Genomic DNA, 27,679 nt, shown 5'->3' with positions numbered 1-27,679 from the left:
AACAGCCCTTTGTCTCCCAATTCCTGGTGTTAAAGCACTTCACCTCCAACTCTGAGGGCCAGACTCTGTTACCTGGCTCTTCCTCTCCGTGCCACCGTGCATGGACGTGCCCAGCCGGCTGCTGGCAGGGCCGGCCCGGTCAAAGGAGATTCCCCTCCCACTGAGGCAGAGAGTCACGGGGCAGACAGACTGTGCGCGTTACACTCCCCTGGGCTGGCAGGGGGCAATCAGTCAGCTGGTGAGAGCTCTGCTGTGCGGACACCGTCCCATCCCAGCAGGGAACCTGCCAGAGGGGGATTAACGGGCAGCGAAGGAAAGGTGGAGTTGTGGTTAATTCATCAGGAACAGTTCATGCCTCACTCTCTAAGCCCCACGTGGGTGGCACGGCCTTGGTCCCGAGTGCTGCAGAGCCCAAGCCAGGGCCCATGAGCAGCAGCAGGAGTGGGAGAAGGCAGGTTTCTTCCCCGCACAACACACTCTGGAGCCCCAGCCTTGAGGTATGGCATCTGGGAGTCAAAAAACCCCAGGAGGTATGTGTGTGTGTGGGGGGGGGTGTCTGCTCCTGAGAGGCCACAGAGAGATAATGGATTAGCCCAGCCTGCCCCATGCACGACACAGAATGGTCCACCACACAGAATGGTTACTCCGGCTGGGAAGCCAGGACTCCCTAACCTTTCCCACCCTGAGAATCTGCTGCTTGGATCCCAGGAAGAACAGGAGGACTTGTGGCACCTTAGAGACTAACAAATTTATTTGAGCATGAGCTTTCATGAGCTGCAGCTCACTTCATGGAATGCATCCGACGAAGTGAGCTGTAGCTCACGAAAGCTTATGCTCAAATAAATTTGTTAGTCTACCTAAGACAGGATTCAGAGTAGCAGCCGTGTTAGTTTGTATTTGCAAAAAGAAAAGGAGGACTTGTGGCACCTTAGAGACTAACCAATTTATTTGAGCATAAGCTTTTGTGAGCTACAGCTCACTTCATCGGATGTCTCTAAGGTGCCACAAGTACTCCTTTTCTTTTTGCGAATACAGACTAACACAGCTGCTACTCTGAAACCTTGGATCCCAGGGATCCCCTCCCCAGCCCCACACTCACTCCAGAGGATGAAAGGAGTTAATCTATAACTGGCTGCAGAGCACTTGAGCCTTTGCAAACAGAGAGAGCAAACGGACAGACCTCCCCCAGCAGCTCAGGGGAGCAGGGGCAAATGTGGAGAGCCCTGGGCCGAGATTCAAAGCAGAGCATGAGTGCCAGGCTGATAGCAGGGCAAGAGATGCAGCAGGGCAGGGCAGAAAGGGCAGTGTTACATCCCAAAGGAGCTGGCCCCACAGCCTGGCCTGAACCCAAAGGAGCTGGCTGTGGGGCTGGGCTGGCCTGACAGGAGAGTCTGGTTCTGAGCCACGTGGGTTTGAGATAAATATTGCGCCACCCACACTCAGCATGCCAGGACCACAGCTGGGGACTAGGAGCTGTTTGCCTCCCCGTACCTGGCTGCCTCAGGCTCACACCAGCTGGCCTTAGCACCAAGGCTGGGGGGAGGGTGGGTGTTAGCAGTGCCAGAGGACGCCCCTCTCTGGGGCACTGGGAGGGCAGCTTGGGGCATTGCCTGTGTTAACACACCCACTGCTCAAGCCAGTCCCTGCCCCGAGGCTCGGCCTGTTTGTTGTCACAGAAGGATGTGGCTCTGGCTGCTTTCCCAGGAGCTGGCTTCTCTTTTCATTGCATTCCTGGGATACCTCTGGACAATGGCGGACACCAGCATTGCCCTGCAGGGCCAGAGGAGCCTGAAGCTGGCCCAGACCCAGCAAGGGTGTGGGGCAGCTGCGCATAAAGGAAAGGAATTCACGGCAGAGAGGCTGGGGCTGGGGCAGTCACCCTATTCTTAGCAGAGCAAATGGAAACGCCACGCCATGGGCTGGGCTCGCACAGGCTCCGAGTAGGGCCAATCCATCAGCATGCATTAACTGACACCCTATAAATCCCATCCAGAGACCCAGACAAACTGTCCAGCTGGTTGTCAGCTGGGTGACCGCTGCACGTCCCTGTGTCACAGGACAGTGCCATGCACACGTGGCAACACTCTGGAAGGGAAGGGTTAACAGCAAAGGGGGAGTGGGGCCATGGATTCCTACATCGTGATAATCTAGTCTGACCCCCGGTATAGCAAGGGCCAGAGATTCCTAGGGCAGAGCTGTTAGAAAAAAACAGCCAGTCTTGATTTAAAAATTGCCAGGGCTAGAGAATCCCCCATGATCCTTGGTAAGTTGTTTCCATGGTTAATTACTCTCATCATTAAAAATTGACACCTTATTTCCAGTCCCAATTTATCTGGCGTCAGCTTCCAACGTTGGATCCTGCTAGACCCGTCTCTGCTCGGCTTAAGAAGCCAGTATCAAATATTTGTTCCCCATGTCGGCACTTACAGACTGCTCGAGCCACCTCTTAACTTAACAGCAGTAGTGGCTCTGTCCTAGACCTGGTCCTGTTAGCCCCATTGGCCCTTAGGTAGGGCAGCCTCCCTGTGTGGGCAGAGGGCCCAGAAAACTGCCTTTAGGCCCTGCTTGGGGTGTGAGCTGATTATTGCAGGAGTCTCACCCCTTGAGCAGCAGCGCACAGCTGGCCAGATGCATTATAGATGTTTTCTACCTGTCCCTGAAGCACAGGGCTTGGGCTCTTGGCGGAGGCAGGACTCCCCCCCAGTGCTCTGATCCTAGGGCTGAAGCACCATGCTCTTGCAATCTGCTCCCCCTGTGGGCTGCGCCTGCTGATGGGTCCGGCTTGCTGCTGTCCTGCAAGGGAAGGGTTAAGATGCCCATCACCTCCCTATGGCACTCCACTGCAGGGCCATGCGGATATCTGGAGGAGGGCGCTTAGGACACCTCCCCCCTTCAGCTTAGGTCCATGGGGACAAGCTGTGCCAGTGATGGGATGAGGCCAGGAGCAGGTCCTGGCACCAGGTACACCATTAGGGTGGGAATGGATGGGCTAGGCCATGCATGACAGGGGGAAATGGTCGGCTGGGGGACAGGGAGAGGAGAAGTAAGGCTGGATTCCCTCCCCATCCCCCCACACACTAAGGGCTGAGCTCCATGGGGAGAGAGACTAGGGCCAGAGCCTGTGAGGACAGGCCCCAGCTAACTGCTCTCCACCTGGGAACCTCTATAAATGGAGGGAGACAGGGGCCAGGTCAGTCACCACTTCGCACCATGTGCCACCGCCGCCATCTAGTGGCAAACAGGAGGAGAGTTCCCCAAGCCCCACAGACATAGCAGTGCAGGGGGCTCTGCGGTTAGTTCTGAGCCCACATGGCCCCCTTAGCCCTAAAGACGTGTGGGGTGTGATTCCCCCCCAGGCCGGCCTGGAACCAGAGATTGGCAATGTGGCTGCTCCCTGCACTCCTTCCCAGCTCCCCTGTGCCTCACAAAACATGCATTTCTTAATATCATGGAAACAACTGATTCCCCAGCCTTAAGTGTTGCACGGTGCAAAGGGCACCCCCTCACAGCAGGCATGTGTCAATGTCCATCTGCAGCACTGAAAGGCCTGAGAATCCTACTAAAGTCTGAGATAAAGCTGCTGTTTCCCATCACCTCCCCTCAATCATCTAGGCACACAGGAATTGCCAGACTGGATCAGACTCAGGGGTCATCTAGCCTAGTATCCTGTCTCTGACAGTGGCCAGCACCAGATGCCTCAGAGGAAGGTGCAAGAACTCATCAGCAGGCAGCAGTGGGGCAATCTGTCACCTACATTAGATTTCATCCTGGGCTGTTAGTTAGAGATTGGCTTGAACCCTGCTGCATAGGGTTTAATATCCTTCCCTAAACAGATGTTGGCATTAACCACCATAACTCTGGATATCCTTATTATTCATAAAAAGAAAAGGAGGACTTGTGGCACCTTAGAGACTAACCAATTTATTTGAGCATAAGCTTTCGTGAGCTACAGCTCACTTCATCGGATGCATACTGTGGAAACTGCAGAAGACATTATATACACAGAGACCATGAAACAATACCTCCTCCCACCCCACTCTCCTGCTGGTAATAGCTTATCTAAAGTGATCACTCTCCTTGCAATGTGTATTTTAATCAAGTTGGGCCATTTCCAGCACAAATCCAGGTTTTCTCACCCTCCCCTTCTTTTTTTTTTTTTTTTTTTTCCAAAAAACCACACACACAAACTCACTCTCCTGCTGGTAATAGCTTATCCAAAGTGACCACTCTCCTTACAATGTGTATGAAAAACAAGGTGGGCCATTTCCAGCACAAATCCAGATTTGTGCTGGAAATGGCCCAACTTGATTATCAACCCCTCTTATTTTTCTCCTTTCTAAGGTACTAATCGCAATCCTTTAAATCTCTCTTCATTGGAAAGTTTTTCCTACCCTTGATCATTGCCCTTCTGGGAACCCCCTCCGGTTCTCCAATAACCATTCTGAGATGGAGTGACCTAGATTGCACCCAGTATCCAGATGAGGCCACATAACTGATTTGTATAAATAAATACAAATTAGTCTCTAACCCATTCCATATGCTTCCAAACATCCTGTTGCTTCTCTGACTACAGCTGCAAGTTGAGCAGATGTCTCCATTGCACTGTTCACAATCATGCCCAGGTTCCTTTCCAAAGTGGATACCTCTCGAACCCCGTCCGCTATAGTAGTGTACCTTTCCCCTCCAATGTACATTACTTTACTTTTGTAGACATTGATTTTCAGTTGCCACCATGTTGCCCACTCCCCTAGCTTGTCCTCTTTGATCCAACTAACGTAAATAACTTTGTGCTAACCACAAACTATGCTGCTCCCCTGCTCACAGCCCTAACCAGATAATTAAATCAGTATATTAAACAGCACAGGACCTAGGACAGAACCTTCAGGCCCTGCTGTTAGCCTTTCACCATCATGAAAATGGGCCATTTACCCTTACGCTTTGCTTTCTGTCTCAGCCAGTTTCTGATGCATGCCAATACTTTGCCTCTCACCCCATGACAATTTGGCTTCTTCAGTAGTCTCTTGTGCGGGATCTTGTCAAAGACCTTTTGGAATCTATAAATTAAGTCAACCAGTTCTCCTTATAGCCATTCAGGGGCTGACTGGTAGAGTTCTAACAGACCTTTGGAACACACTTTTCCTTTGACTACACCCATCATACAGCTTTCAGGAGTATTGTTATTCCTTCTTTAATTATTGTTTCAACCACACCTACAGCAGACGGCTCTGTAATTTCTGAAATTACCTCGAGAGGCTTTGGGGGTAGGAGGGAGGTACATTTGCTACCTACCTTCCAGTCCTCTGGCACAGTGACTGTTTTCACAGAGAAGCACCTTGTCCTTGAACTCCTCCTGAACTCTTGGCTGGACGAGCTGGACCTGGTGCCTTCCTGCTTTTTCAATGATCAGTTTGTTTCACCACCTCTTCTTCTGACACCTCAGTCTGGGAGAGATCCTCACCCTTAATGCCAGAAAGAGCAGATCCAAGTAGGAATCTCCCCAAAAGTCCCTATGGGGAAGACTGATGCAAAAAAATTAAAATCAGTTCGCTTTTCCCCAATGTCCTCATCTTCCTTAACTGTGCCCTTTAACGCTCGGTGATCCATCAGACTTGCTGGGTTCCTGGTTCGGAAAGACTTAAAAAATCTCGTTCCTTTTATACTTCTTTATTATTTGTAGAGTTGAAGAGTTATTTGCTCTTCAGAATCCACGTTGGCCATTCTAATTCCCCCTTCCATATCTACGGCCTGTTGTAGGTCAGGCTCCTGTCTATTGGCTTCACTCAGGCCAGGTTTCCAAACAGGGAAGGGTCCCTGTGTTTGGCTCACACAGCCCCTGGATCCTGACCATGCAGCCAGATGGGCTTACTCCAGGCTTCTGGCTCCCTTGCTGGTGAGCTGTACACAGGCCTTCTGAGGTTATTATTCCTAGCAGGGAACACCTCGGGAACGCTGCCGAGGGAATGGGGAGAGTCAGCGTGGATTTTGAAGAGGAAAGGGTTTTGAGGCCCCCGGGGGCGGATTCTGGGGCAGCACCGCAGGCCTGAAAGGGCCCACGGAAGGTGCCGGCACAGGAGGAGGCTTCTCCCCAGCTCTGTGGGTTCGGGCTTACCCCCTGCACAGAACTGGAGTTGTTCTTTGTACCATTCCAGGCCCTGGGGCGGGAGAGGCCTCGCGCTGGAACGGGACAAAGAGTCAGAGGAACCGTGGGCTGGAAGTCCTGGCAGGGAGTCAGTGGGCCTGTGCCCGCCAAGCCCCATCAGCTGAAGAAACCTTGCAGGCAAGTCCTAGGTCTCTGCCCTATGTCTTCAGCCCCTCCACCTGCCAGCTCAGCCCCCTCTGCCAGCCCTGACGCCCTCTCAGCTGGCCCGGCCCCTCCCCTGTGCCAACCCCGCCCCCTCCCAGCCCCTCCTCTGTGCCAACCCTGCCCCCTCCCAGCCCCGACCTCCTCTGAGCTGGCCCGGCCCCGCCCCCTCCCAGCCCCGACCTCCTCTGAGCTGGCCCGGCCCCACCCCCTCCCAGCCCCTCTCCTGTGCCAACCCCGCCCCCTCCCTCCTCTGAGCTGGCCCGGCCCCGCCCCCTCCCAGCCCCTCCCCTGTGCCAACCCCGCCCCCTCCCAGCCCTGACCTCCTCTGAGCTGGCCCGGCCCCACCCCCTCCCAGCCCCTCTCCTGTGCCAACCCCGCCCCCTCCCTCCTCTGAGCTGGCCCGCCCCCGCCCCCTCCCAGCCCCTCTCCTGTGCCAACCCCGCCCCCTCCCTCCTCTGAGCTGGCCCGCCCCCGCCCCCTCCCAGCCCCTCTCCTGTGCCAACCCCGCCCCCTCCCAGCCCCGACCTCCTCTGAGCTGGCCCCGCCCCCTCCCAGCCCCTCTCCTGTGCCAACCCCGCCCCCTCCCAGCCCCTCCCCTGTGCCAACCCCGTCCCCTCCCAGCCCCGCCCTCCTCTGAGCTGGCCCGGCCCCACCCCCTCCCAGCCCCTCTCCTGTGCCAACCCCGCCCCCTCCCTCCTCTGAGCTGGCCCGCCCCCGCCCCCTCCCCCTCCCAGCCCCTCTCCTGTGCCAACCCCGCCCCCTCCCTCCTCTGAGCTGGCCCGCCCCCGCCCCCTCCCCCTCCCAGCCCCTCTCCTGTGCCAACCCCGCCCCCTCCCAGCCCCGACCTCCTCTGAGCTGGCCCCGCCCCCTCCCAGCCCCTCTCCTGTGCCAACCCCGCCCCCTCCCAGCCCCTCCCCTGTGCCAACCCCGTCCCCTCCCAGCCCCGCCCTCCTCTGAGCTGGCCCGGCCCCACCCCCTCCCAGCCCCTCTCCTGTGCCAACCCCGCCCCCTCCCTCCTCTGAGCTGGCCCGCCCCCGCCCCCTCCCCCTCCCAGCCCCTCTCCTGTGCCAACCCCGCCCCCTCCCAGCCCCGACCTCCTCTGAGCTGGCCCGGCCCCGCCCCCTCCCAGCCCCTCCCCTCTGCCAACCCCGCCCCCTCCCCCTCCCCCTCCCAGCCCCTCTCCTGTGCCAACCCCGCCCCCTCCCAGCCCCGACCTCCTCTGAGCTGGCCCCTCCCCCGCCAGCCCTGACGCCCTCTGAGCTGGCCCAGCGCCTCCCGCGAGCCTAGGGAGCCGGACGAGCCGGAGCCGGGGCCGGGGCCGGCAGGGGGCTTGCGGGCCGGGCCGGCAGGGGGCGGGGCCGGGGCCGGCAGGGGGCGGGGCGTGCGGGGCCGGCAGGGGGCGGGGCGTGCGGGGCCGGCAGGGGGCGGGGCCGGCGGCGGGGCCAGGGGGCGTGCGGGGCCGGCGGCGGGGCCGGCAGGGGGCGGGGCCGGCGGCGGGGCCAGGGTGCGTGCGGGGCCGGCGGCGGGGCCGGCAGGGGGCGGGGCGTGCGGGGCCGGCGGCGGGGCCAGGGGGCGGGCGGGGCCGGCAGGGGGCGGGGCGTGCGGGGCCGGCGGCGGGGCCGGCAGGGGGCGGGGCGTGCGGGGCCGGCGGCGGGGCCGGCAGGGGGCGGGGCGTGCGGGGCCGGCAGGGGGCGGGGCGTGCGGGGCCGGCAGCGGGCGGGGCTAGGGGGCGTGCGGGGCCGGCGGCGGGGCCAGGCGGCGGCATGGGGCCCTGGCTGCGCGCGGCCGGGCTGGTGCTGGGCTCCACGCTGCTCTTCAAGGCGCTGCAGCGGGGGCTGCGCCGCCTGCCCCTGCCCGCCCACGTGCGCCGGGACCCGACCCGCGCCTGGCGCTGGCGGAACCTGCTCGTCTCCTTCGTGCACTCGGTGGTGACGGGGCTCTGGGCCGTGCTGTGGTGAGTGAGCCCCGGGCGCGCGGGGGGCCCTCCCCTTCTCCCCCCCCCCTCCCCGGCGCGCGGGGGGCCCTCCCCTTCTCCCCCCCCCCCCTCCCCGGCGCGCGGGGGGCCCTCCCCTTCTCCCCCCCCCCCCTCCCCGGCGCGCGGGGGGCCCTCCCCTTCTCCCCCCCCCCTCCCCGGCGCGCGGGGGGCCCTCCCCTTCTCCCCCCCCCCCCTCCCCGGCGCGCGGGGGGCCCTCCCCTTCTCCCCCCCCCCCTCCCCGGCGCGCGGGGGGCCCTCCCCTTCTCCCCCCCCCCCTCCCCGGCGCGCGGGGGGCCCTCCCCTTCTCCCCCCCCCCCCTCCCCGGCGCGCGGGGGGCCCTCCCCTTCTCCCCCCCCCCCCTCCCCGGCGCGCGGGGGGCCCTCCCCTTCTCCCCCCCCCCCCTCCCCGGCGCGCGGGGGGCCCTCCCCTTCTCCCCCCCCCCCCTCCCCGGCGCGCGGGGGGCCCTCCCCTTCTCCCCCCCCCCCCTCCCCGGCGCGCGGGGGGCCCTCCCCTTCTCCCCCCCCCCCCCTCCCCGGCGCGCGGGGGGCCCTCCCCTTCTCCCCCCCCCCCCTCCCCGGCGCGCGGGGGGCCCTCCCCTTCTCCCCCCCCCCCTCCCCGGCGCGCGGGGGGCCCTCCCCTTCTCCCCCCCCCCTCCCCGGCGCGCGGGGGGCCCTCCCCTTCTCCCCCCCCCCCTCCCCGGCGCGCGGGGGGCCCTCCCCTTCTCCCCCCCCCCTCCCCGGCGCGCGGGGGGCCCTCCCCTTCTCCCCCCCCCCCTCCCCGGCGCGCGGGGGGCCCTCCCCTTCTCCCCCCCCCCTCCCCGGCGCGCGGGGGGCCCTCCCCTTCTCCCCCCCCCCTCCCCGGCGCGCGGGGGGCCGGGCAGCTCAGCCTGGCCTCCCCCGCCCGCCAAGGCCTCCCCTTTGCTCCCCATTAGACGTGTTTGCACAGAGCCGAGCCGGCCCGGGGAGCCTGGCAGGCGGGTGCTGATCAGCGCTGGGCCTGCAGCACGTGCACCCGGCCCCTGACTCCTCCCTGCAGCCAGTGGTCCCCGAGCCTCTGGAGAGCCGGGCTGGGTCCCTGGGGCTGCTGCTGTGTCGGGGTTAGGCTGAGGGGCCCCCAAAGGCCTGAGGCCCGATTGTGCTGCACACTGTATATAGGACATGGGGGTCCGTTCGGTGCCGAGCACCCTCCTCCCTGCCGTGGCCCATCAGAGCCGCCTCCCCCCTGCCCCAGAGGAGAGCAGCGGGCAAGCAGGACAACCAGCGCATAGCACCCCGCATAGCACCCCGCACCAAACCCCCGCACCAAACCGCGGAGGGGGCCAGGAGAGCAGGGGACGTTCCTGGTCTGCAGGGCGTCCCTGAGGCCCCTGATGTGCACACATGGCAAGGGGCGCTCTGTTGCTAAGGAGACCTCCACCGAGTGTATCCCTAGCAGAGGGAGGAAGGGCTGAGCTGATCATGTGCCAAGTCTCAAAGCCCGGTCCCAGGGACTCCAGGCCCTTCCAAGCGGGGCTTGGAGCATTCACTGATTCCCTGCAGCATGAGCAATGAGCCACCAAGCAAAGGAGAAAGAACAAAGGCCCCAGCTGACTCTTACTGTACCCAGTGTTGTGGACATGTTCTAAATCGGGCAATTACTGATCACAACCTAGGCCTGTTCCTGGGCTCTGGGAAGGTAATGGGGCCTGGGACACGCAGCCCTGGAAGGAGCTGAATGGCTGACTGAGGGGCCAGCTGTTTCTCTTTGCTTCTGCTACTGGGGGAGTTACTCTGGGTGAGAAGCGGTAACTCGGGAAGAGGAACTGTGCCCAGGCCCCTCGCACCATGATACTTGGGAGGTGAGGAGGGCTGCTGTGATCAGACTATACGAAACCACACACCCCTCTGCATGTCTCTCCCCTCCCCAGCGTGTGGCAGGTTCCTGAGATGCTGGTGGACATTGAAAACACCTCGTCCACTTCAGGATACCTGCTTCTCTGCTTCTCTGCAGGTAGGGTTTCTGCCCCCCCCCCCCCAATGCAGGGGTCTGGTGTGCTACATTTCTGCTAGAGGTGCTGAAATTGGAGCTGGAAGAGCCTTCCCCAAATTGCTGCACCAGCCAGCTCCAGGCAGGATTGATTCAGCAGCATCCCCTCCGGGGCTTTGTGCAGCCCACTCTGGAACGTCCCAAGTGCTGGGTCGTCTCCTGTGTCCCGGGGGAGAGTATGTTACTGCCCAGTACCTCTCACCGAAGTTCTCTTGAAGCCGGGTGGCTGTGCAGCAGCCTAGTAAGCGCTGTGCAGGGGCTCAGGGCTGCAGTGGGTGGAGAGGACCCCCCCCAGACCTGTCACTGCCAGCCCCTCCCCTCAGTGCTCAAAACCTTTCATGGTGTTCAGCCTTCAGCTCACCTGTGCTTTAATTCCATCCTGTTCCTGTAACACGCCCTGGTCCTGCCCACAACAGTGCCCCTCCTTAAGCGTTGGTGTCTTCAGAGCCACAGGGCTGCCTAGCCTGTTCCCCCACAGATCTGAATCTGTGGCTCGGCTCAGCAGCCGTTTCTCCAGTTCCCGGTCGCGTCGCTTGCTCTTTGCTGCGCTGCCTGGAGCTTTTCAGTACCTCGGTGGTGTCCAGCCACAGCGAGCCCTCCCTGCTCCTACTGTGCGGCACGGTCATTGAGCCGTTCCAGACGGAGCTACTCCTGCTCCCAGCGCCCTGTTCCAGACCGTTTTCCCCGTGTGCCCAACCTCACTGACAGGCTCACTCTTGTTTCCTTTCCACTCTGCTTGCTGCTGCTGTGTGCAAACTAGTCTTGGTGATCACGCATGCAGTTGGAGGGGCATGAATCTGCCTTCCTGAGAGTGTCCATCAGGACACCAGCTGTTCCTCCCAACGTTCGTTACAAAAGGCGGCGGGGGGGGGCACGATTTAATGCAGCCCCATCTCACTAGGGTAACACCTGAAAGCTCTTGATGGAGGCTCTGTTATAGACGCACAGGGGATGATTGTAACTCCCCTCACACCAGGACTGACAGATTGTGCTCTCTGCCTCCCTTCCATAGGCTACTTCATCCACGACACTCTCGACATCATTGTGAGCCACCAGTCCCGAGCATCCTGGGAGTACCTGGTTCACCATGCCATGGCAAGTACAGGCCCATGCAGTGAGCCCGGCTGGCACATACAGCACTGAGCAAGACCAGCTGAGTTGACTCTCCTCTTTCCAGATACACCCACAGCTGAGTGAAACTGTCCAGTGACCCTGGGGAGGCAGGACGGGTGCCCCACAGGAGGCTAGGGCTGGGAGTCCCTGAGGTTGGGGATGTCTGACCTGTGCTGGCCTTGTTGACTGTTAGCTGAGCAGATCATGGCCCAGGGCTGAAGTTCAGGTCCGTGGAGCTACACAGGCTTTGTGAGGTCAGCTTCGGAACGGCTCCCTGCCCGAGTCTAACCTGCAGCTTTCCTCAGCAGGGTGGGCATGCAGAAGCCAGCACCTGCCAAATGGGACAGTCAGCCAGGTCATGGGTGATTCCCTGGGGAGTAAAGCAGGAGGTGGAGAAAAGAGCCCAGGGACCTGCCCACCTCCCGTGCACAGAAAGATTGGTTAGTACATCCCGGCTGGGACACCGGCTGGTTTAGCTAACCTTGTGAGAGTGGGGTGGCCGCACAACTGTGGCCAGAACCCCGGGAAGCTGAACCAATCTGCTCACTCCTGAGAGATGGCTCCCCACTACCCAGAGCCCTGCAGGCTGAGCTGGAGGGGCTCCCCCCCCTTACTGCCTGCCCTCTAATCTCCTTCCTCTGGAGCGGGCCTGGTATCCGGCACTCAGCTCCATGCCTGGGCTTGGCAGGAGGACGGAGGGGAAAAAAGCTGGCCTCACTCCTGTGTCTGGGTCCCCCCTGCCAGGCGATCTCAGCCTTCTTCTCCGGGATCTTCCTGGACCGCTTCGTGGCAGCAGGGATGCTGTCACTCTTCGTGGAGGTGAGCAACATCTTCCTGACCGTCCGCATGCTGCTGAAGCTGAGCAACATGCCAGCTCCCACCCTCTACAGGGTCAACAAGTATGTCAACCTGGTGATGTATTTCCTCTTCCGCCTGGTGCCTCAGACCTACCTGACCTGGTACTTTGTGTGCTACGTGGAGGTGCGGGGTCAGGGAGCCTTCCTGATAGTCAACCTCTTCCTGCTGGATGCCATGATCCTGACGTACTTCTCCCGTCTGCTGCGCTCCGACTTCTTCCCAGACTCCTGCAGGCGGCGCGCCAGGAAGGATGCAGACGGGGAGAAGTTCTTAGTGGACTGAGTGAAGGGGCATCGTCTGTGGGGTTCTGCAAACCCCCCCTGCAGTGGAGGGCTTGGACATGGGGCGCTTTGCACCTCCTCAGCTCTGCACCACACGTGCCTTACAGCTGAGCTCCACCAGCAAAGGGCTCTGCAGTCACTTAACAAAGCCTGTGCTTTGTCACAGGATGGCCTGACCTGCCCCCTGCAAACCCCCCCCCTCCCCCCCCATGCTGCTCCCAGGGTCAGGTCAATGCCAATGGGGCAGGGGTCACAGCAGGCAAATCAGGAGGGGAAGGATGGAGCTGGTTGGGAAAAAGGGTTTATCTTCCATGTTGTGATGGGATGTTACATGCATTAAATACGTGTCTGTTTCCAAGCTTCTGCAGCACATCTGGGCCGTCCTTTCCCGGGGCAGAGCATGCAGTGACCTGGGGAAGGAAGCAGCTTCTTACAGAGGCTGATGGGGGGGAGGCGTCTTTGAGGCAGAGACAGCCAATGGCAGGTCCGGCACTGAAAACAGTGCAATGGTGGGTGCTAGCCAGCCCATGTACATAGGCAGGGTTTCAGCTGGGATTGTATTCAGGGCTGCTAGCCCATCCCGCTGCTTGGCAGCCACAGCTACACTGCTACTTGTAGCATGCTAGCTGGATCAGTCTACCCACACCAGAGATTACATCTGCAGCTCAGTGTCACATACCCTGTGGCTGCAGATGGGGCAAGAGGGAGGGAGCTGGCCAGTGGCTGCAGAGGCAGGTGGGATGGGGATGGGTGGGGGGGAGCTTTTCTGGATGGAGGAGATAAGTATCCACTTGTAGGCTGAGGGAAAGGAGCCAGAAAATGGAGGGAATGTTTAAGTGGAAGAGGGGAGGAGTCAGGTGGTCAAGGGGCAGGTGAGGGAAACGGCTGCTAGGTGGTGAAATTTTGCTGGAAAAGATTTGTCAGGATTCTGGGCAGAGCAGGAGGGGCCGAGGGCTTGAGAAGGGGCAGTGGGGGCTGGGGTGGGAGAGATGATCAGTGAGCCGGGGGAGGGGGCTGAACTCCAGGTGAAGCCAGAAGGGAGGAAGTCAGCAGGATTCCAGGGGTGGAGGCGGTTAGAAAAGTGGGCAGAGCATTTGCCAATGAAGGCGGCAGAGAAAGGGAAGACGTGGACTGACAGGAGCAAAGGGGCAGAGGAGAGGGGTAAAACATAGTCTTTAATGTCACCCAGTTGCTGCTTTGGCCAGAGCGGGTGTTGGGGCAATCTAGGAACAGGCGAGACAGGGAGGATCAAGGCTCTGGAATGCAAGAACTCTGCTGAAGAGGGGACCCGGCAGGGCCCAGAGCTCTCACTGGTCCTAGGTGATGGTCTCTTCAAAAGCCTTAATTCCTGGTTTGGTATGAAGCAGGGGTGACTGGCTCTTCCTGTGGAGAACCCAGTCAGAACAAAGGCTAGCCCAGCAACCGGAGCAGCCATGCACCAAGCGGCAGAGCTGAGAGACTGGCCTGGCAGCTCCATTCATGCTATTGTGACTACAGCCAAAGCAATGAGGCAGGTGCCCTAGGCTGGGCTCCACGGCTTCCCTAAAAATAATCCAGTGACCCCTTGGTGTTCTTGGGTCGGGGTGGGGTGTGTGCAGCTGCCCCCTTTCCAATGGTCTAATCCAGGAGTGGTGAGCCTGGGACCTGCCTTTATCCAGAGGCCTCGTGCACAGTTGGGTACATTCCCTCGTCTTACCTGTGTCCATCCAGGACAGGTGCATGCTGCTGTGTCCTTGCTTTGCAGCTGGCTGCTGCTGCAGCAGCCTTAACACAGGGCAGGGTAGGAGCTGTGTATAGGGGTCAGGTGTCATGCTGGTGGGCAGGGGGTAAGAACGTGGCTGGAGAGAGCCAGGGCTGCTTGCAGACAGGCTGCTGGGGTCCGTCCAGTACCAATGCTAACTGAGTGAATGGCCTTGGACGTGCAGCGTGTGTGAAAGGCCATCGCTCTGGGAGTTCCTGTGCAGTATTTGGGAGGCAAACCGGTGCTGGCACGTGCAGAAAGAGTCTGCGCTTGGCTCCCAGAATAAAGCTTTGGCCTGGTGGCTCAGCGTGTTGCTGTGCAAACAGGGACGGAGGGGGTCCCAAGGGCAGCCCCAAGGCAAGCAGCCCTGCTGGAAATGAAGCTTGGATTCTCCCATCAGCTCCCTGGGCCTTTAGCTAGAGGGTCTCCATTATCCTCCATGACCTCTGCACTCAAGGCTAAGGTTAACCAGGGGGGTCAGCAATCAAGCTGCAGGGAGCTCGCTGCTCTGCCAGAGTGGCCCTGGCCCATGGGCTGAATGGGGCACTAGGCTCTGGATGATTCCATGAAAGGGCAGCTGCCTCCCCTCTGCCCCAAAGGCATGGCAGTTCCTATGCTGCTGTGGGAAAAGGCATGGCCCCGCCTACATACCTGCTTCTCCTTCAGGAGGGCCCTCCTTGGGTTACAGAAACTTTGCTCAAATGAAGGCCCCCGGCTGACTGTTTCAAGCTTCTTCCTGGGAGACAGGAGAGGCTGGTGCAGCTCAGCTGCCGTGGCTTGTGGAAAAGGTGAAGATGGATGAAGCCAGTCTGGCTCTCCTGTTCCGCACTTCTCCCCACAGCACCACCCCTCGCTCTCCTCCCTGTGCTGGCCAGCAGTCAAACACACAGCTTGGAAGTCAATAGCAGGAAACTTTTTGGTCACATGCCCTTCTCTGCCCATTGGACTGGGTATAATGAACGAGAGGTCATATCGAACCTCGCCCTTGTCGCCATCACTGTGCTGTGTGCACAGAGGCAGGGTTCTCAAACTCCATAGCTAAAAGATGGCTCCCCACCAGTCTCTGCCTCAAGAGCCCGAGCCAGTGTTTGCTCAGTGGCTCCTGGTTCTTCCTATACAGTCTGCACTCACCTGGGCTAGTGCAATACAGCAGCCGCCTTGCCCCGCAGGCCCAGCCCCGGGGCGTTAGCAGCAGCAATCATTAACCTCTTCCATGAGACTGAAGAGTTAAAAACCCAGTCATAGTGGAAGTGCCTGCCTGAGGCGAGCAGAAGGGCCAGCAGCTCTCATCCCATCCACCTCGACCAGCCCACAACAGTCTAGCAGCACTCAGCCCTAAAGGAAAACACAGAGCGAGTCACATGCCTTTTGGCCCAGCCTCCTTAAAACCAGAGTATTCACACCAGCCCTCCTGGCGGAGAATGAGACTTGGGGCATGAAGCGGACTCTGGCTGGCCAGCAGGGCCACTTGGCTTAGCCACTCTTGGAGAGCAGACCTGGTGCTCCAGCTCTAGGAACTCAGTACAGGTGAGTTGGCAAGGCTAGCCACAGGGCTCCCTGTGCATTGGGCTGGATTCTCAAAGCACCTACAGCCTTGGGGAGCTGTCATGACCAGAAGAAAATCTACAACCAAGAAGCTTATGATCCAAGCTCTCCTTCCCAATGCCCAGCTAACGCTCCTCTGCCTTAGCTTCCTGTCCGGCCCACCTGGAACGCTCTCCCTGGAGTCTGGCACCTGCCTCCCTCATCTCACCATACCCACCAGAGCTGTGCTATGTTCACTCCTTACCCCAAAAGCTAAGTCCTTTCCCCCCGCTGGTGTATGCAGAGGGATTCCCAGACACCGCATGGAGGCAGCCAAGGTGGGTCAGTGCAGAGGCATGCACATACAGCTGGTTTTGAAGCTTCTCCGTTGTGCAGAACTTTCCCCCGTAGGTCCAGTCAGTCCTCTGTAGAGGGGAATGTTCTGTCTTTCTCACAGCAGAACATGTCTTGCGTAGAACTGTGTTCTCCCCTAGAAATGTCAAATCATTCCTGCCTAAAAAGGGATTAACCATTTCCATACGGTGGTGCTGGAACTAGGGGGGGCCACTGCACCCCCTGGCTTGTAGTAAGAACCAACGCCAAACAGATGGCTTCCACTGCACCCCCCGTTTCCATATAACCAACACCACGCACCCACGCTTCCCTTTGGGGACAACTAAAGTCAAAGGATGCCATTTGCTGTGCCTCAGCCAGAGGCACATTGGGGTGAATTACCCTGAAAATCCAGTTCTACTGCCTGAGGCTCACAGCCATCCCCGTGCATGAAACCTCCCCTAAAGTGGCAAATCTGCCTGAGCCTTAAGTGACAGATCAAAATAGGTTTCACACCACATAAGGCCCTTGGCCCAAAAAAACCCCCCACCATTGCCCAAAGGTCCTTCGAGCACTTCTATCCACCCAGCACCTTTTGCGTCAGCATACACACACACACCATTGCCTAGCTGAAGTGCAGGAGACTCCACAGAGGAATGCAAACCTCCCCCTCCCCAGCCCTCCAGGGCAGGAAGTGAAGAGCAGCATTCAGCTGCAGAGGGGACTTCACAAGGCAGAATATAATTACTCACATTGGTTTGGCCAAGCCCTTCACAACTGGGGGGCTTGTTAGGCAAGAATATTTCTAGAGTCATCTCTGTTCTTTGCATCCACGTCCTGCCTACCACAGGTAAGCACTCCACATTCTTACCTATTCTTCAAGCACTTTGAAGAGCTGGTTTCAACTAAAGATTTTTGTTGATGGCAATCCCCCATTTCCAGGTAGCAGCAGCAGCTAGTTTTAAGGCTGCCCTGATTAGCACCTTGAACCTAATTAAGGCCTTCAATGCTAGCACACAAACAAAGTGCATTTCAGGGGAGCTAAGCCCTGTATTGCAGCAGGGATAATGCACTTCATGTCAGACAAAACCAAGGAACCTTATTTTTAAAGGGCTGGTAATCAAAGGGGCATTGTAGCACTCAGTACTAAAGTGTTCATGAATCTATCACTGAGTAGTTGGAAAGAGCCAACTCAGGCTGGGAGTAGGAATGAAGAAGGGAGGGTGGCCTTAAGATAAAAGCATCACATCTGGGACCCACAAGTCTCTGAGCTCTGGTCCTCAGGCACCTGGCTCAAAAGTGGGGTTAAGTTACAACTCTTATAGGCACGTGATGAGATAAACAGGATTAGATTGTTAGATGCTCACATAATATAGTGATGGCCACACAAACAGCTGGTAGACCATCTGTTTGCCCTGTATTTACAAGTCTCTGTCCTTCAGCCACTGTCAGAGGACAAGCCTTGGCTCTAGTTTGTATGCAATGGCCCCTGTGCAGTAACGCCAATTGGTAGCAGTTCCTCTTTAAGTACTGAATGTAGAAACTTGGTTCCCCTCATGGCTCCAATCCCCACAGGACATGAGCAGCTGGAATCTCCCAGGAACATCCTTCAATTGACTTTTTACCACTAAAATACACATGCATTTGACAGATGAGAAGCCATTATCTAGCTAAGCTAGACAGGGTGAAGGCACTTGTGATCAACCAGATGAACTGAACATGAGAACATCTCTAAAGGTCTCATTTGAAATCAGTCAAGTGACTGTACAATGGCAACAGCTGGCAAAAAAATGAAACCAAAGGATGAAGCCATGATACACAAAACTTTTTATTCTCTGTGAAAGGCTCTGCACAGAGCACTTTGAATAGGGTCTGACTACCCCAGGCTTAAACTGAGAACAGCAGCATTGATGGTGTTTAAACTCCATGTAATTAAAGCAGCATAAAAGTGTTGGACGAGTAGCCAGGGTAAGACAAGAGCAGCGCATTGAACATACTTGTCATTTAAGTCTCCTGCAATGAGAATAATGAGCTGAGGTGGAGTTTTCACTGTGAATGTACCTCTTCCTGTGCTCCAACACCACCAAATTCCTGTAGACTAGAGCTCCGGGGAAGTCTGCCATGCTGCAGCCTAAAGGCAGGTGTTTAGGACAGCATTTCACTCTCACCTCTGGAATGGCATTTCGGGGGAATTTAATTCTTCCACTTCAGTAATCTTGCATGACACTCAGCTATTGCCTCCATGCAGTATATACATATGCCTCAAGCCACTGAAACTGTGCTAAGTGCCCCGAAAGTCCCCCAGGTTCCTCGGCTCCAAGAGATTACTCGGTTACAAAACACAAGAGCCCAACAAGTGGTTTTACAAAGTTTATTATCTCATCTGCCCAGCTCTTGGTGGATGCACTTTAGATTATTCCAATCTGAAAGGAAACAAAAGGAATGATATTATAGCCTGCACCCTGACCACATGAAGATGGAGATTCCAAGATGTAGAACAGTGGCAACAGATCCATCTCCCCCAGAAAGCTCTAGTCCTATGCAAACATCCTCTCTGCTCCCCCAGGCTTCCGGTCTGCCCTAGCTCAACAAAGCAAACACAATATTCCTGCAGCACTTAATCTTATCTACAACAAAAATGAGTAGATGAGTATTTACCACAGAACAGCCTGGCACAATAAGATGTGCACCAGTCCTATTAAAATGCCTGTTACATCCACTTCTGACCATCCTAAGACTATTGTGGCAGGCCCCGAGGCTGGTTTGAGGCACCATGCTCCTATTCCGCTGTAGAACTAACTGCTCTTCCCCCAGCCCAGAAACAAAATTTCTACCCTGTTCTAGCAAGTGCCTGAAGTATCTGTATAACTTGTGATGTTTTGGCATGTTCTACACAACAGCTGGCAAGTTATTGGACAGCTTAAGTTGGGTCAGAGAAACTCTTTTAGACTAGCTCAAAGAGATTTATTCCCCCCTGTTAAGAGACTGTAAGCAAGATGTATAGAGCATGTTTCATCCCAAGGTACTTCTGAGACCATCTACATATGATCACTGACCCCTGCTGCAATACAGCCCCTCTCCTTGAAGGAAAGGAACAAACAGACATTCTTTGCCAGAAACCTCTCTGCGGCATTAAGGAATTAAGTGAGGAATTACTCTTCAAGCTGGAAGTGGTGGGTTAATTTAGGGTGGCAGAATGTTGGGCTGTGACCATGACCAACACCTCCACTCTTAGAGAGTGCCACTCAATGTTTAATAATCAGAAGTGGTCAACAAGGTCTGACACCTCAGCTAAGAGATGGCGATGAGCTTGTAAAGCTTATGAATTTGCTTCAGAGCCATTTGTTCTTAGTTGCTGATCAATATCCCAGAGTCCCTGCAGGAGTGCATTTCTGATGTAAGCCAATGATAACATTAACTGATTAATTATACCACCTCTTCCCCTTCATGTCTTATATGAGGTCAAGGTCAATAGCCACTTTAGTAAAAAGCCTTTAGGACATTTCATAAGTCTAAAAACTCTAGCCCAGTGACACTTGGCTACTAAGAATTTGTGAGAAATTCAATTTCACATGGAGTGCAGGGCTTTCATTTCTTGCAGGAATTACTGCCCTACTTCAGCACAGCACCCTTCCCAGAATAACAACCCTGATCTCAGCTGTATGTCAAAACAGGGTCCGGCTGGGGCAGAGTAGAGAGGGCAGATGAAAGTGAGAAAATTCAAGAGTCTCCATTCTCACCTTGTTGGCTACATCCAACGCATCATAGTCTGGAGCAAGACGAACATAAGCCTTCTTCTCACCATCGGGCCTACAATGAAGCACAAGGTATTAGTACCCACAACTCCCTATTTATTTTCCAGTTGCGTAGTATCACATTGTGCATCAGTGGTTCCTTTGAGAACATCACTGTACTCAGTTGAAGTAGTTTTCCATCATTTGCACAAAGAAATCCCCTTTGCTGCTCCCAAAAGAGCTGCTCAGATCAACTGGCTGGTACTTCAGTACTGCAGGTTACTCCTTTAAGCCAGTAATTACAATTTACATTCCACCATGACATGCTCAGATTCAAAGCCAAGATTGTACAACAAAATCATGACAGATCTTGAACTCTGCAACTCACACACATATTGTAACCTACCAACCAAGAAACTCAGCTATAAATGTCTGTCTATACAGCATTGAGGAAGCATATGAATCAATCAGAAAACTGTATCATTAGAATCTTTCCCCCTGCCACACACAGCTAGTCTTCTGGGTTCCAATTCCACATACCTGCTAGTTTCATTCAAGCCAGGTACATTTTCTCTTAAGCTTTTTAATCAATTATCTGCTTAAACACCATCCAGGGCACTTTGAAACACTTACACCTACAAGTGCTCCATTTCCCTCCCACTTAACCCAGTGTTACTTACCGGATCAATGTGTTCACCTTGGCCACATCAATATCATACAGCTTCTTGACAGCCTGTTTGATCTGATGTTTGTTGGCCTTGACATCTACAATGAAGACCAGGGTGTTGTTATCCTCTATCTTCTTCATGGCGGACTCTGTGGTCAGAGGGAACTTGATAATGGCATAGTGGTCAAGCCTGAGTGTGAGAAGCATTTGAGTTACATAACACTGGAAGCAGTGAGGTATGCTAGAGAAAGCTCCTTCACACAGCAGATTGTCACTATAGCTCTAAGAACCTTCAGGGTACATCAGTCACTAGTAAGATTGTAATCACAAACTCTCAGGCTTTGGTCGCATGGAATCATCATTTGCACCCCAAACATCCATTACAAAAGCTAAGTAACTAAGAAAGCTGCCAAGACATTGTTATTTCAGTTTCCAGAACACAGTCCTCCATTCACTGAGGCCAGATCTACACTCAAAATCTGTTTGAAATGTTGCTTCAAGACGTAATTTCTGCAACATCTTTACACCAGCAAGAGCCCTAGCGTAGATGCAGTTATACCAGTTAAAAAAGTGCTTTTGTCAGCATAGCTTAACTCATTTTTTCCCCCCACTATAAACAGCATCTGCAATAGGAGGGGTTGCTGGTTATGCAACAAATCAACCTTTTGTAGTGTAGACCTGACCTAAACTACTAGCTTGTATTTTACTTCTGATTCTCCAGTATAAACGTTCACTTGTTAAATGTAAGTATTTTTAAAAGAAAAACTTGTTAAGATTATGACTAAAAGCAAGCTGGCTTTAGATCAAGAAACTCAAGTCTGATGGAGATGGGGGAAGGTGTCCAGACCTTTGACTGGATATACGGAAACAGATTTTAAAGGAAATGGACCACACAGACATACTTGTTCCTCCGAGGAGCACTCTTCCTAGGATATTTGGGCTGTCTCCGTAATCGTAAAGTTTTGGGCCTTCTGAAGGTGGGAGATGTCCTGATTTTCTTCTTCTTGTGACTGTGGACTCCTTTCAAGACAGCCTTTTTAGCTTTCAGAGCCTTGGATTTTGCCTCTGTCTTAGCGGGGACAGCTACAAAGAAAAGACTGGTTGGAAGAGGCTGGCAGCAGCAGGTCTGTTGGCCTCCACAACAAGGGACTCCACACTCCCTCCATACCCCACAGGTCCTGAAGATACATTCTGCACATCGGCAGCCTACGAGGCTGCACCCTCAGGGCTGGGAACACTTGCCTCAGAACGCTTTCGAGCGCCTAAGAGTGGCAATGAAACCCCGCTCGATCCAGGAGCTCTGATTCACTGAGCGATCAAAACTGCACTAAACCGCATGGCCAGCTAGCCACGCCAAAGCCGTCACACGGTCTGAAGGGAGAGTGTTCGCTAACTGAAGAGCTGGAAAGAGAGGCGAAAAGGCCACCCTGGGAATGACAAGACGGAGGGGTGGGGGGACCCCCCATTCTGGATTTAACTTCACCGGAGTTTTTAAAAGTGCCTCATTCGCACCTCAGATCTGACCGGCCCCGGGCCCGGGCCCGGGCCCCGGCCCCGGGTACCGGCCCCGGGTACCGGCCGGCGGGGAGCGCGCGTGGGCTCTGCCAGGGGCCGCTCAGCCTCGCCACGTGGGGTGCCCGGGCCGCCCCCACCCCCGGGCCTCGGCCCACGCCGCACCCCGCCAGAGCGCGGCCCGGGACCGGCCAGGCCGCCAAGGGACCCCCCGGGGGGCCGCAGCTGGCCTACCCCGCTACCAGGCCTAGCCGGGGGCTCCCCGCCCTGCGCCCGGCCCCGCGGGTCTCCGGCCGCCGCACGCGGGGCGCAGGCCCCGCAACGGGGAGCGGGCCCAGCCTGCAGCCCCCGCCCCCCTCGGCCGGCCTCCTCCCCGCGCCCCCCAGCGCGGCGATTGCGGCCTCCCCTCACACGCACCCTCCTTCTTCGCCTTCGGCGCCATCTTGGGAGAAGGGAAGCGAAAGGGGCCTGCGAGGCCGCCTCACACGGGCTTATAGGGCCAGCTCTCACGAGAGCAGGAACAAGCAACGCGAGATCGCGCACGGCATGCCGGGAGTGGTAGTTCTCGTTCCAGACAGCTGGACGGAAGGCGCGTAGGCAGGAGAGCATGCGCAGAAAAGTACCTGTGGGTGGTGCATATTGGGAGTTGTAGTTTTTTATTACCTCAGCGTTTGTAATTTTGTATTAATTTTATTAATTAGTAGTAGGGCTGTCGACTAATCACAGCTAACTCATGCGATTAACTCCAAAAAACTAATCTCGCTCAAAGAAATTAATCGCAATGAATCACACTGTTAAACAATAGAATACCAATTGAAATTTATTAAGTATTTTGGATGTTTTCTACATTTTCAAATATATTGATTTCTACTGCAACACAGAATACAAAGTCTACAGTGATCCCTTTATATTATTTTTATTACAAATATTTGCACTGTAAAAATGATAAACAAAAGAAATAGTTTTCAGAGTAGCAGCCGTGTTAGTCTGTATCAGCAAAAAGAATGAGGAGTACTTGTGGCATCTTAGAGACTAACAAATTTATGAGGGCAGAAGCTTTCATGGGCTAGAACCCCCCATACTAGTACTGTAGTGTAACTTGCAAATGTAGGTTTTTTTTGTTACATAACTGCACTCCAAAACAAAACAACTTTTGTGCCTACAAGTCCACTCAGTCCTACTTCTTGTTCAGCCAATCGCTAAGACAAACAAGTTTGCTTACATTTACAGGAGCTAATGCTGCCTGCTTCTTATTTACAATGTCACCTGAAAGTGAGAACAGGCGTTCGCATGGCACTTTTATAGGCAGCATTGCAAAGTATTTACATGCCAGATATGCTAAACATTTGTATGCTCCTTCATACTTTGGCCACCATTCCAGAGGACATGCTTCCATGCTGATGATGCTCGTTAAAAAAATAATCCATTAATTAAATTTGTGACTGAACTCCTTGGGGGAGAATTGTATGTCTCCTGTTCTGTTTTACCCGCATTCTGCCATATATATCATGTTATAGCCGTCTCAGATGATGACCCAGCACGTTGTTCATTTTAAGAACACTTTCACTGCAGATTTCAGAAAACGCAAAGAAGGTACCAATGTGAGAGTTCTAAAAATAGCTACAGCACTCGACCCAAGGTTTAAGAATCTGAAGTGCCTTCCAAAATCTGAGAGGGACGAGGTGTGGAGCTTGCTTTCAGAAGTCTTAAAAGAGCAACACTCTGATGCGGAAACTACAGAACCCAAACCACCAAAAAAGAGAAAATCAGCCTTCCGCTGGTGGCATCTGACTCAGATCATGAAAAAGAGCATGTGTCAGTCTACATTGCTTTGGATGGTTATCAAGCAGAACCTGTCATCGGCATGGATGCATGTCCCCTGGAATGGTGGTTGAAGCATGAAGAGACATATGAATCTTTACCACATCTGACACGTAAATATCTTGCAACGCCAGCCACGACAATGCCATGCGAATGCCTGTTCTCACTTTCAGGTGACATTGTAAACAAGAAGCGGGTAGCAGTATCTCCTTCAAATTGTAATCCAACTTGTCTTTAGTGATTGGCTGAACAAGAAGTAGGACTGAGTTGACTTGTAGGCGCTAAAGTTTTACATTGTTTTATATCTGAATGCAGTTATTTTTTGTACATAATTCTATATTTGTAAGTTCAACTTTCATGATAAAGAGATTGCACAGTACTTGTATGAGGTGAATTGAAAAATACTATTTCTTTTGTTTTTTACAGTTCAAATATTTGTAATAAAAATAAATATAAAGTGAGCACTATACAGTTTGTATTCTGTGTTGTAATTGAAATCAATACATTTGAAAATGTAGAAAACATCCAAAAATATTTAAATAAATGGTATTCTATTATTGTTTAACAGCAAGATTAATGATGATTAATTTTTTTAATCGCTTGACAGCCCTAAGTAATAGTTTAATATTTTTGATCTTATTAAAAACCTTCCATCCAGGAGTCCCAAAACACATTACAAATGAATGGTACATGGGGTAGTGACAGTTCTAATCACATATTGAAATTCAGTACCTCCAATAATAATGAGAAGTGTTAATATAAATATTTTTTAAATATAACAAGACACAAGCTAACATTGCTTCAGAGAGAGTGAACAGAACATGGCAATTTATTGAGTGATTCATCCGCTGTCATCCAAGGGATGAATCACTCAGTAAAGGAGGAGAGGCTGAGGGAACTGGGTTTATTTAGTCTGCAGAAGAGAAAAGTGAGGGGGGATTTGATAGAAGCCTTCAACTACCTGAAGAGGGGTTCCAAAGTGGATGGAGCTCAGCTGTTCTCAGTGGTGGCAGATGACAGGACAAGGAGTAATGGGGGAGGTTGTCAAGTTGCAGTGGGGGAGGTCTAGGTTGGATATTAGGAAACACTATTTCACTAGGAGGGTGGTGAAGCACTGGAATGGGTTACCTAGGGAGGTGGTGAAATCTCCTTCCTTAGAGGTTTTTAAGGCCCAACTTGACAAAGCCCTGGCTGGGATGATTTAGTTGGGGTTGGTCCTGCTTTGAGCAGGGGATTGGACTAGATGACCTCCTGGGGTCTTTTCCAACCCTAATCTTCTATGATCCAGCACTTCTAGCAGGCAAGGTTTAGGGACACCTAGAGCATGGGGTTGTATCCCTGACCATCTTGGCTAACAGCCATTGATGGACCATCCTCCATGAACTTATCTAATTTTTCTTTGAACCCTGTTATTTTGGCCTTCACAATATCACCTGGCAACAAGCTTAACAGGTTGATAGTGCATTGTGTGAAGAAGTACTTCCTTTTGTTTGTGCTAAACCAACTGTCTATTAATTGCATTGGGTGACCCCTGCTTGTGTGTTATATTAAGGGGTAAATAGCACTTCCCTACTCACTTTCTCTGCACCAGTCATGATGTATAGACCTCTGCCACATCCCCCTCCATTGTCTGTTTCCAAGCTGAACATTCCCCGTTTTTAAAATCTCTTCTTGTACAGAAGCTGTTCCATGCCCCTAATAATTTTTATGCTTTCTCTGTAATTTTTCCAATTCTAATATATCCCTCCTCATATGGAAGCTTTTCCATACCCCTAACCATTTTTGTTCCCCTTCTCTGTACCTTTTCAAATTCTAAGATATCTTTTTTTTTTTCTAGAGGGAGTGACCAGCAGTGCAGACAATATTCGTGGTGTGGACATACCGTGGCATTATGATATCTTCTGTCTTATCATTTACCCCTTTCCTAATGGTTCCTAATATTCTGTTAACTTTTTTGACTACTGCTGCACATTGAACAAATGTTTTCAGAGAACAATCCACAATTTGACTCCAAGATCTCTTTCCCGAGTGATAACAGCTAATTTAGACCCCAGCATTGTACATGTATAGTTGGGATGATGTTTTTCAATGTGCGTTACTTTACACTTTTCAACACTGAATTTCATTTGCTGTTTTGTTGCCCAGTCACCCAGTTTTGTGAGGTCCATTAGTAACTTTTTGCAGTCAGTTTTGAACTTAACTATCTTGAGTAATTTTATATTGCCTGCAAACTTTGCCACCTCATTGTTCACTCCCTTTTCCAGATCATTTATGGATATGTTGAACAGCAGTGGTCCCAGTATAGAACCTTGGGGGTTCCCCCATTTACCTCCCTTCACTGTGAAAACTGATAGTTTATTCCTACCCTTTGTTTCCCATCTTTTAGACAGTTACTGATCCATGAGAGGACCTTCCCTCTTATCCCACGAGAGCTTACTTCACTTAAGAGCCTTTGGTGAGGAACCTTGTCAAAGGCTTTTGGAAAGTCCAAGTGCACTATATCCACTGGCTCACCCTTCTCCACACTTTTCACACCCTCAAAGAATTTGAATAGATTGGTGAGGCACGATTTCCCATTACAATGATGAGGCACGATAGGCCCGTTATGCATGAACAAAGGCCACTGTCCAACAGAACACTGATGTTTATCCCTCTTCTACCACTACAGAGCAAACCTCAGGCTGCTGGACTGTTAATGCAGCATTTTTCACCAAAAGCCAAGAATAATCCTCTCACCCATTTCCTGGCAGAATCAATCCCACGCAGGCATTCCCTCAACTCCTGCTACTGCCTGAAAAGCAGGGAGCTGTTCTGCCTTCTTAGCAGGAAAGAGGATCCACGGAGGAGCGGCCCTTTCCTAGGACCATGGTGGGCTTTACACTCTGAAAGCCATCCGTGCAGGTGCAAACAGCATCCTGTGAGACACAAAGGATAATAGCATGGAAACAAGGAGAGCGGGAGGCATTTTGTTTGCTCCGCAGAGGCTGATGGAGAGAGGCGAGGACATGTCCTAGGTGCAGTGTGATATTTACAGAGGGGGACGATGCAATCGGAACTCTTTCTTTGCTCTTTTTTGCCAGGACAGTTTAACTCTGCCAGGGTGAAATTCCCCCGGGTGTGGAGAGCCAGCACCAGGGTGACACTGGGCTCAAAGCCATGCCACTGCCAGCCAGGTGTTCGAGAGTGCACATGACCGGGACCAGATCTGTCAAAGAGCGCAGCGTGGTGACACAGATGTCCCAGAGCTCACCAATGCACCGGGCTCTTCCAGAAAACCCAGACACTCCTTTAGGGGCCTGGCTGGAAAGCGAACTGAGCCCGCTAGCCGGATGCCAGGGATGGACAGGGCTTGGGGGGGGTCCCATAGCCAGGCTCAGAGACCTGAGCACAGGCCTGGATGGCTGCTGCCCCTGGAGAGCAGCATTGGCTCTGTGCTTCCCAAGCCACTGGCCCCCCACCCGCCTGGGAGCCTTTCCCATCCCAGGCCAGCTGTGTGGGGCAGGCTGCGCCCCTTCCAGGGCTGCCCAGCTCAGTGGTTTGAGCACTGGCCTGCTAACCCCAGGATTATGAGTTCAATCCTTGAGGGGGCCATTTAGGGACCTGGGGCAAAAATTGGGGATTGGGCAGGGGGTTGGACTAGATGACCTCCTGAGGGCGCTTCCAACCCTGATATTCTATGATTCCTCGCTGGGCCGGGTCTGGCCTGGCGCCCCCTGACCCAGCCTCCCCCCAGCTCTGGCCTGCCCTGCTCCGTCCCGCCTGTTCTGCAGATCGCGGACAGCCGGACGGGG

At 54.5% G+C, this 27,679-nt stretch overlaps 2 protein-coding genes and 2 non-coding genes across 4 annotated transcripts; 1 reads left to right on the top strand and 3 right to left on the bottom strand.

The window, feature by feature from the left end:
* Positions 1-8,024: 8,024 nt before the first annotated feature.
* TLCD1 (TLC domain containing 1) lies at positions 8,025-12,914 on the top strand. The gene is made up of 4 exons (XM_073315106.1): positions 8,025-8,258; positions 10,186-10,268; positions 11,317-11,399; positions 12,162-12,914. The coding sequence occupies exons 1-4, from the start codon at positions 8,068-8,070 to the stop codon at positions 12,555-12,557; spliced, it is 753 nt and encodes a 250-aa protein (XP_073171207.1). The 5' UTR covers positions 8,025-8,067; the 3' UTR covers positions 12,558-12,914.
* A 5,597-nt stretch (positions 12,915-18,511) lies between these two features.
* RPL23A (ribosomal protein L23a) lies at positions 18,512-22,593 on the bottom strand. The gene is made up of 5 exons (XM_073316181.1): positions 22,485-22,593; positions 21,458-21,638; positions 20,569-20,745; positions 19,895-19,964; positions 18,512-18,577 (listed from the first exon to the last, which is right to left on the bottom strand). The coding sequence occupies exons 1-5, from the start codon at positions 22,507-22,509 to the stop codon at positions 18,563-18,565; spliced, it is 468 nt and encodes a 155-aa protein (XP_073172282.1). The 5' UTR covers positions 22,510-22,593; the 3' UTR covers positions 18,512-18,562.
* On the bottom strand, positions 20,034-20,098 carry LOC140899911 (small nucleolar RNA SNORD42). The gene has a single exon (XR_012155498.1). It is a non-coding gene; the product is annotated as a small nucleolar RNA SNORD42 (small nucleolar RNA).
* On the bottom strand, positions 20,852-20,924 carry LOC140899912 (small nucleolar RNA Z17). Its single transcript, XR_012155499.1, has one exon. It is a non-coding gene; the product is annotated as a small nucleolar RNA Z17 (small nucleolar RNA).
* Positions 22,594-27,679: the final 5,086 nt, after the last annotated feature.

The sequence above is a fragment of the Lepidochelys kempii genome, chromosome 17 (assembly GCF_965140285.1).
Source record: "Lepidochelys kempii isolate rLepKem1 chromosome 17, rLepKem1.hap1, whole genome shotgun sequence".
Classification (NCBI taxonomy): domain Eukaryota; kingdom Metazoa; phylum Chordata; order Testudines; family Cheloniidae; genus Lepidochelys; species Lepidochelys kempii.
Note: the sequence above shows the minus strand (reverse complement) of the source record. Positions and strands in the feature narration are given on the sequence as shown.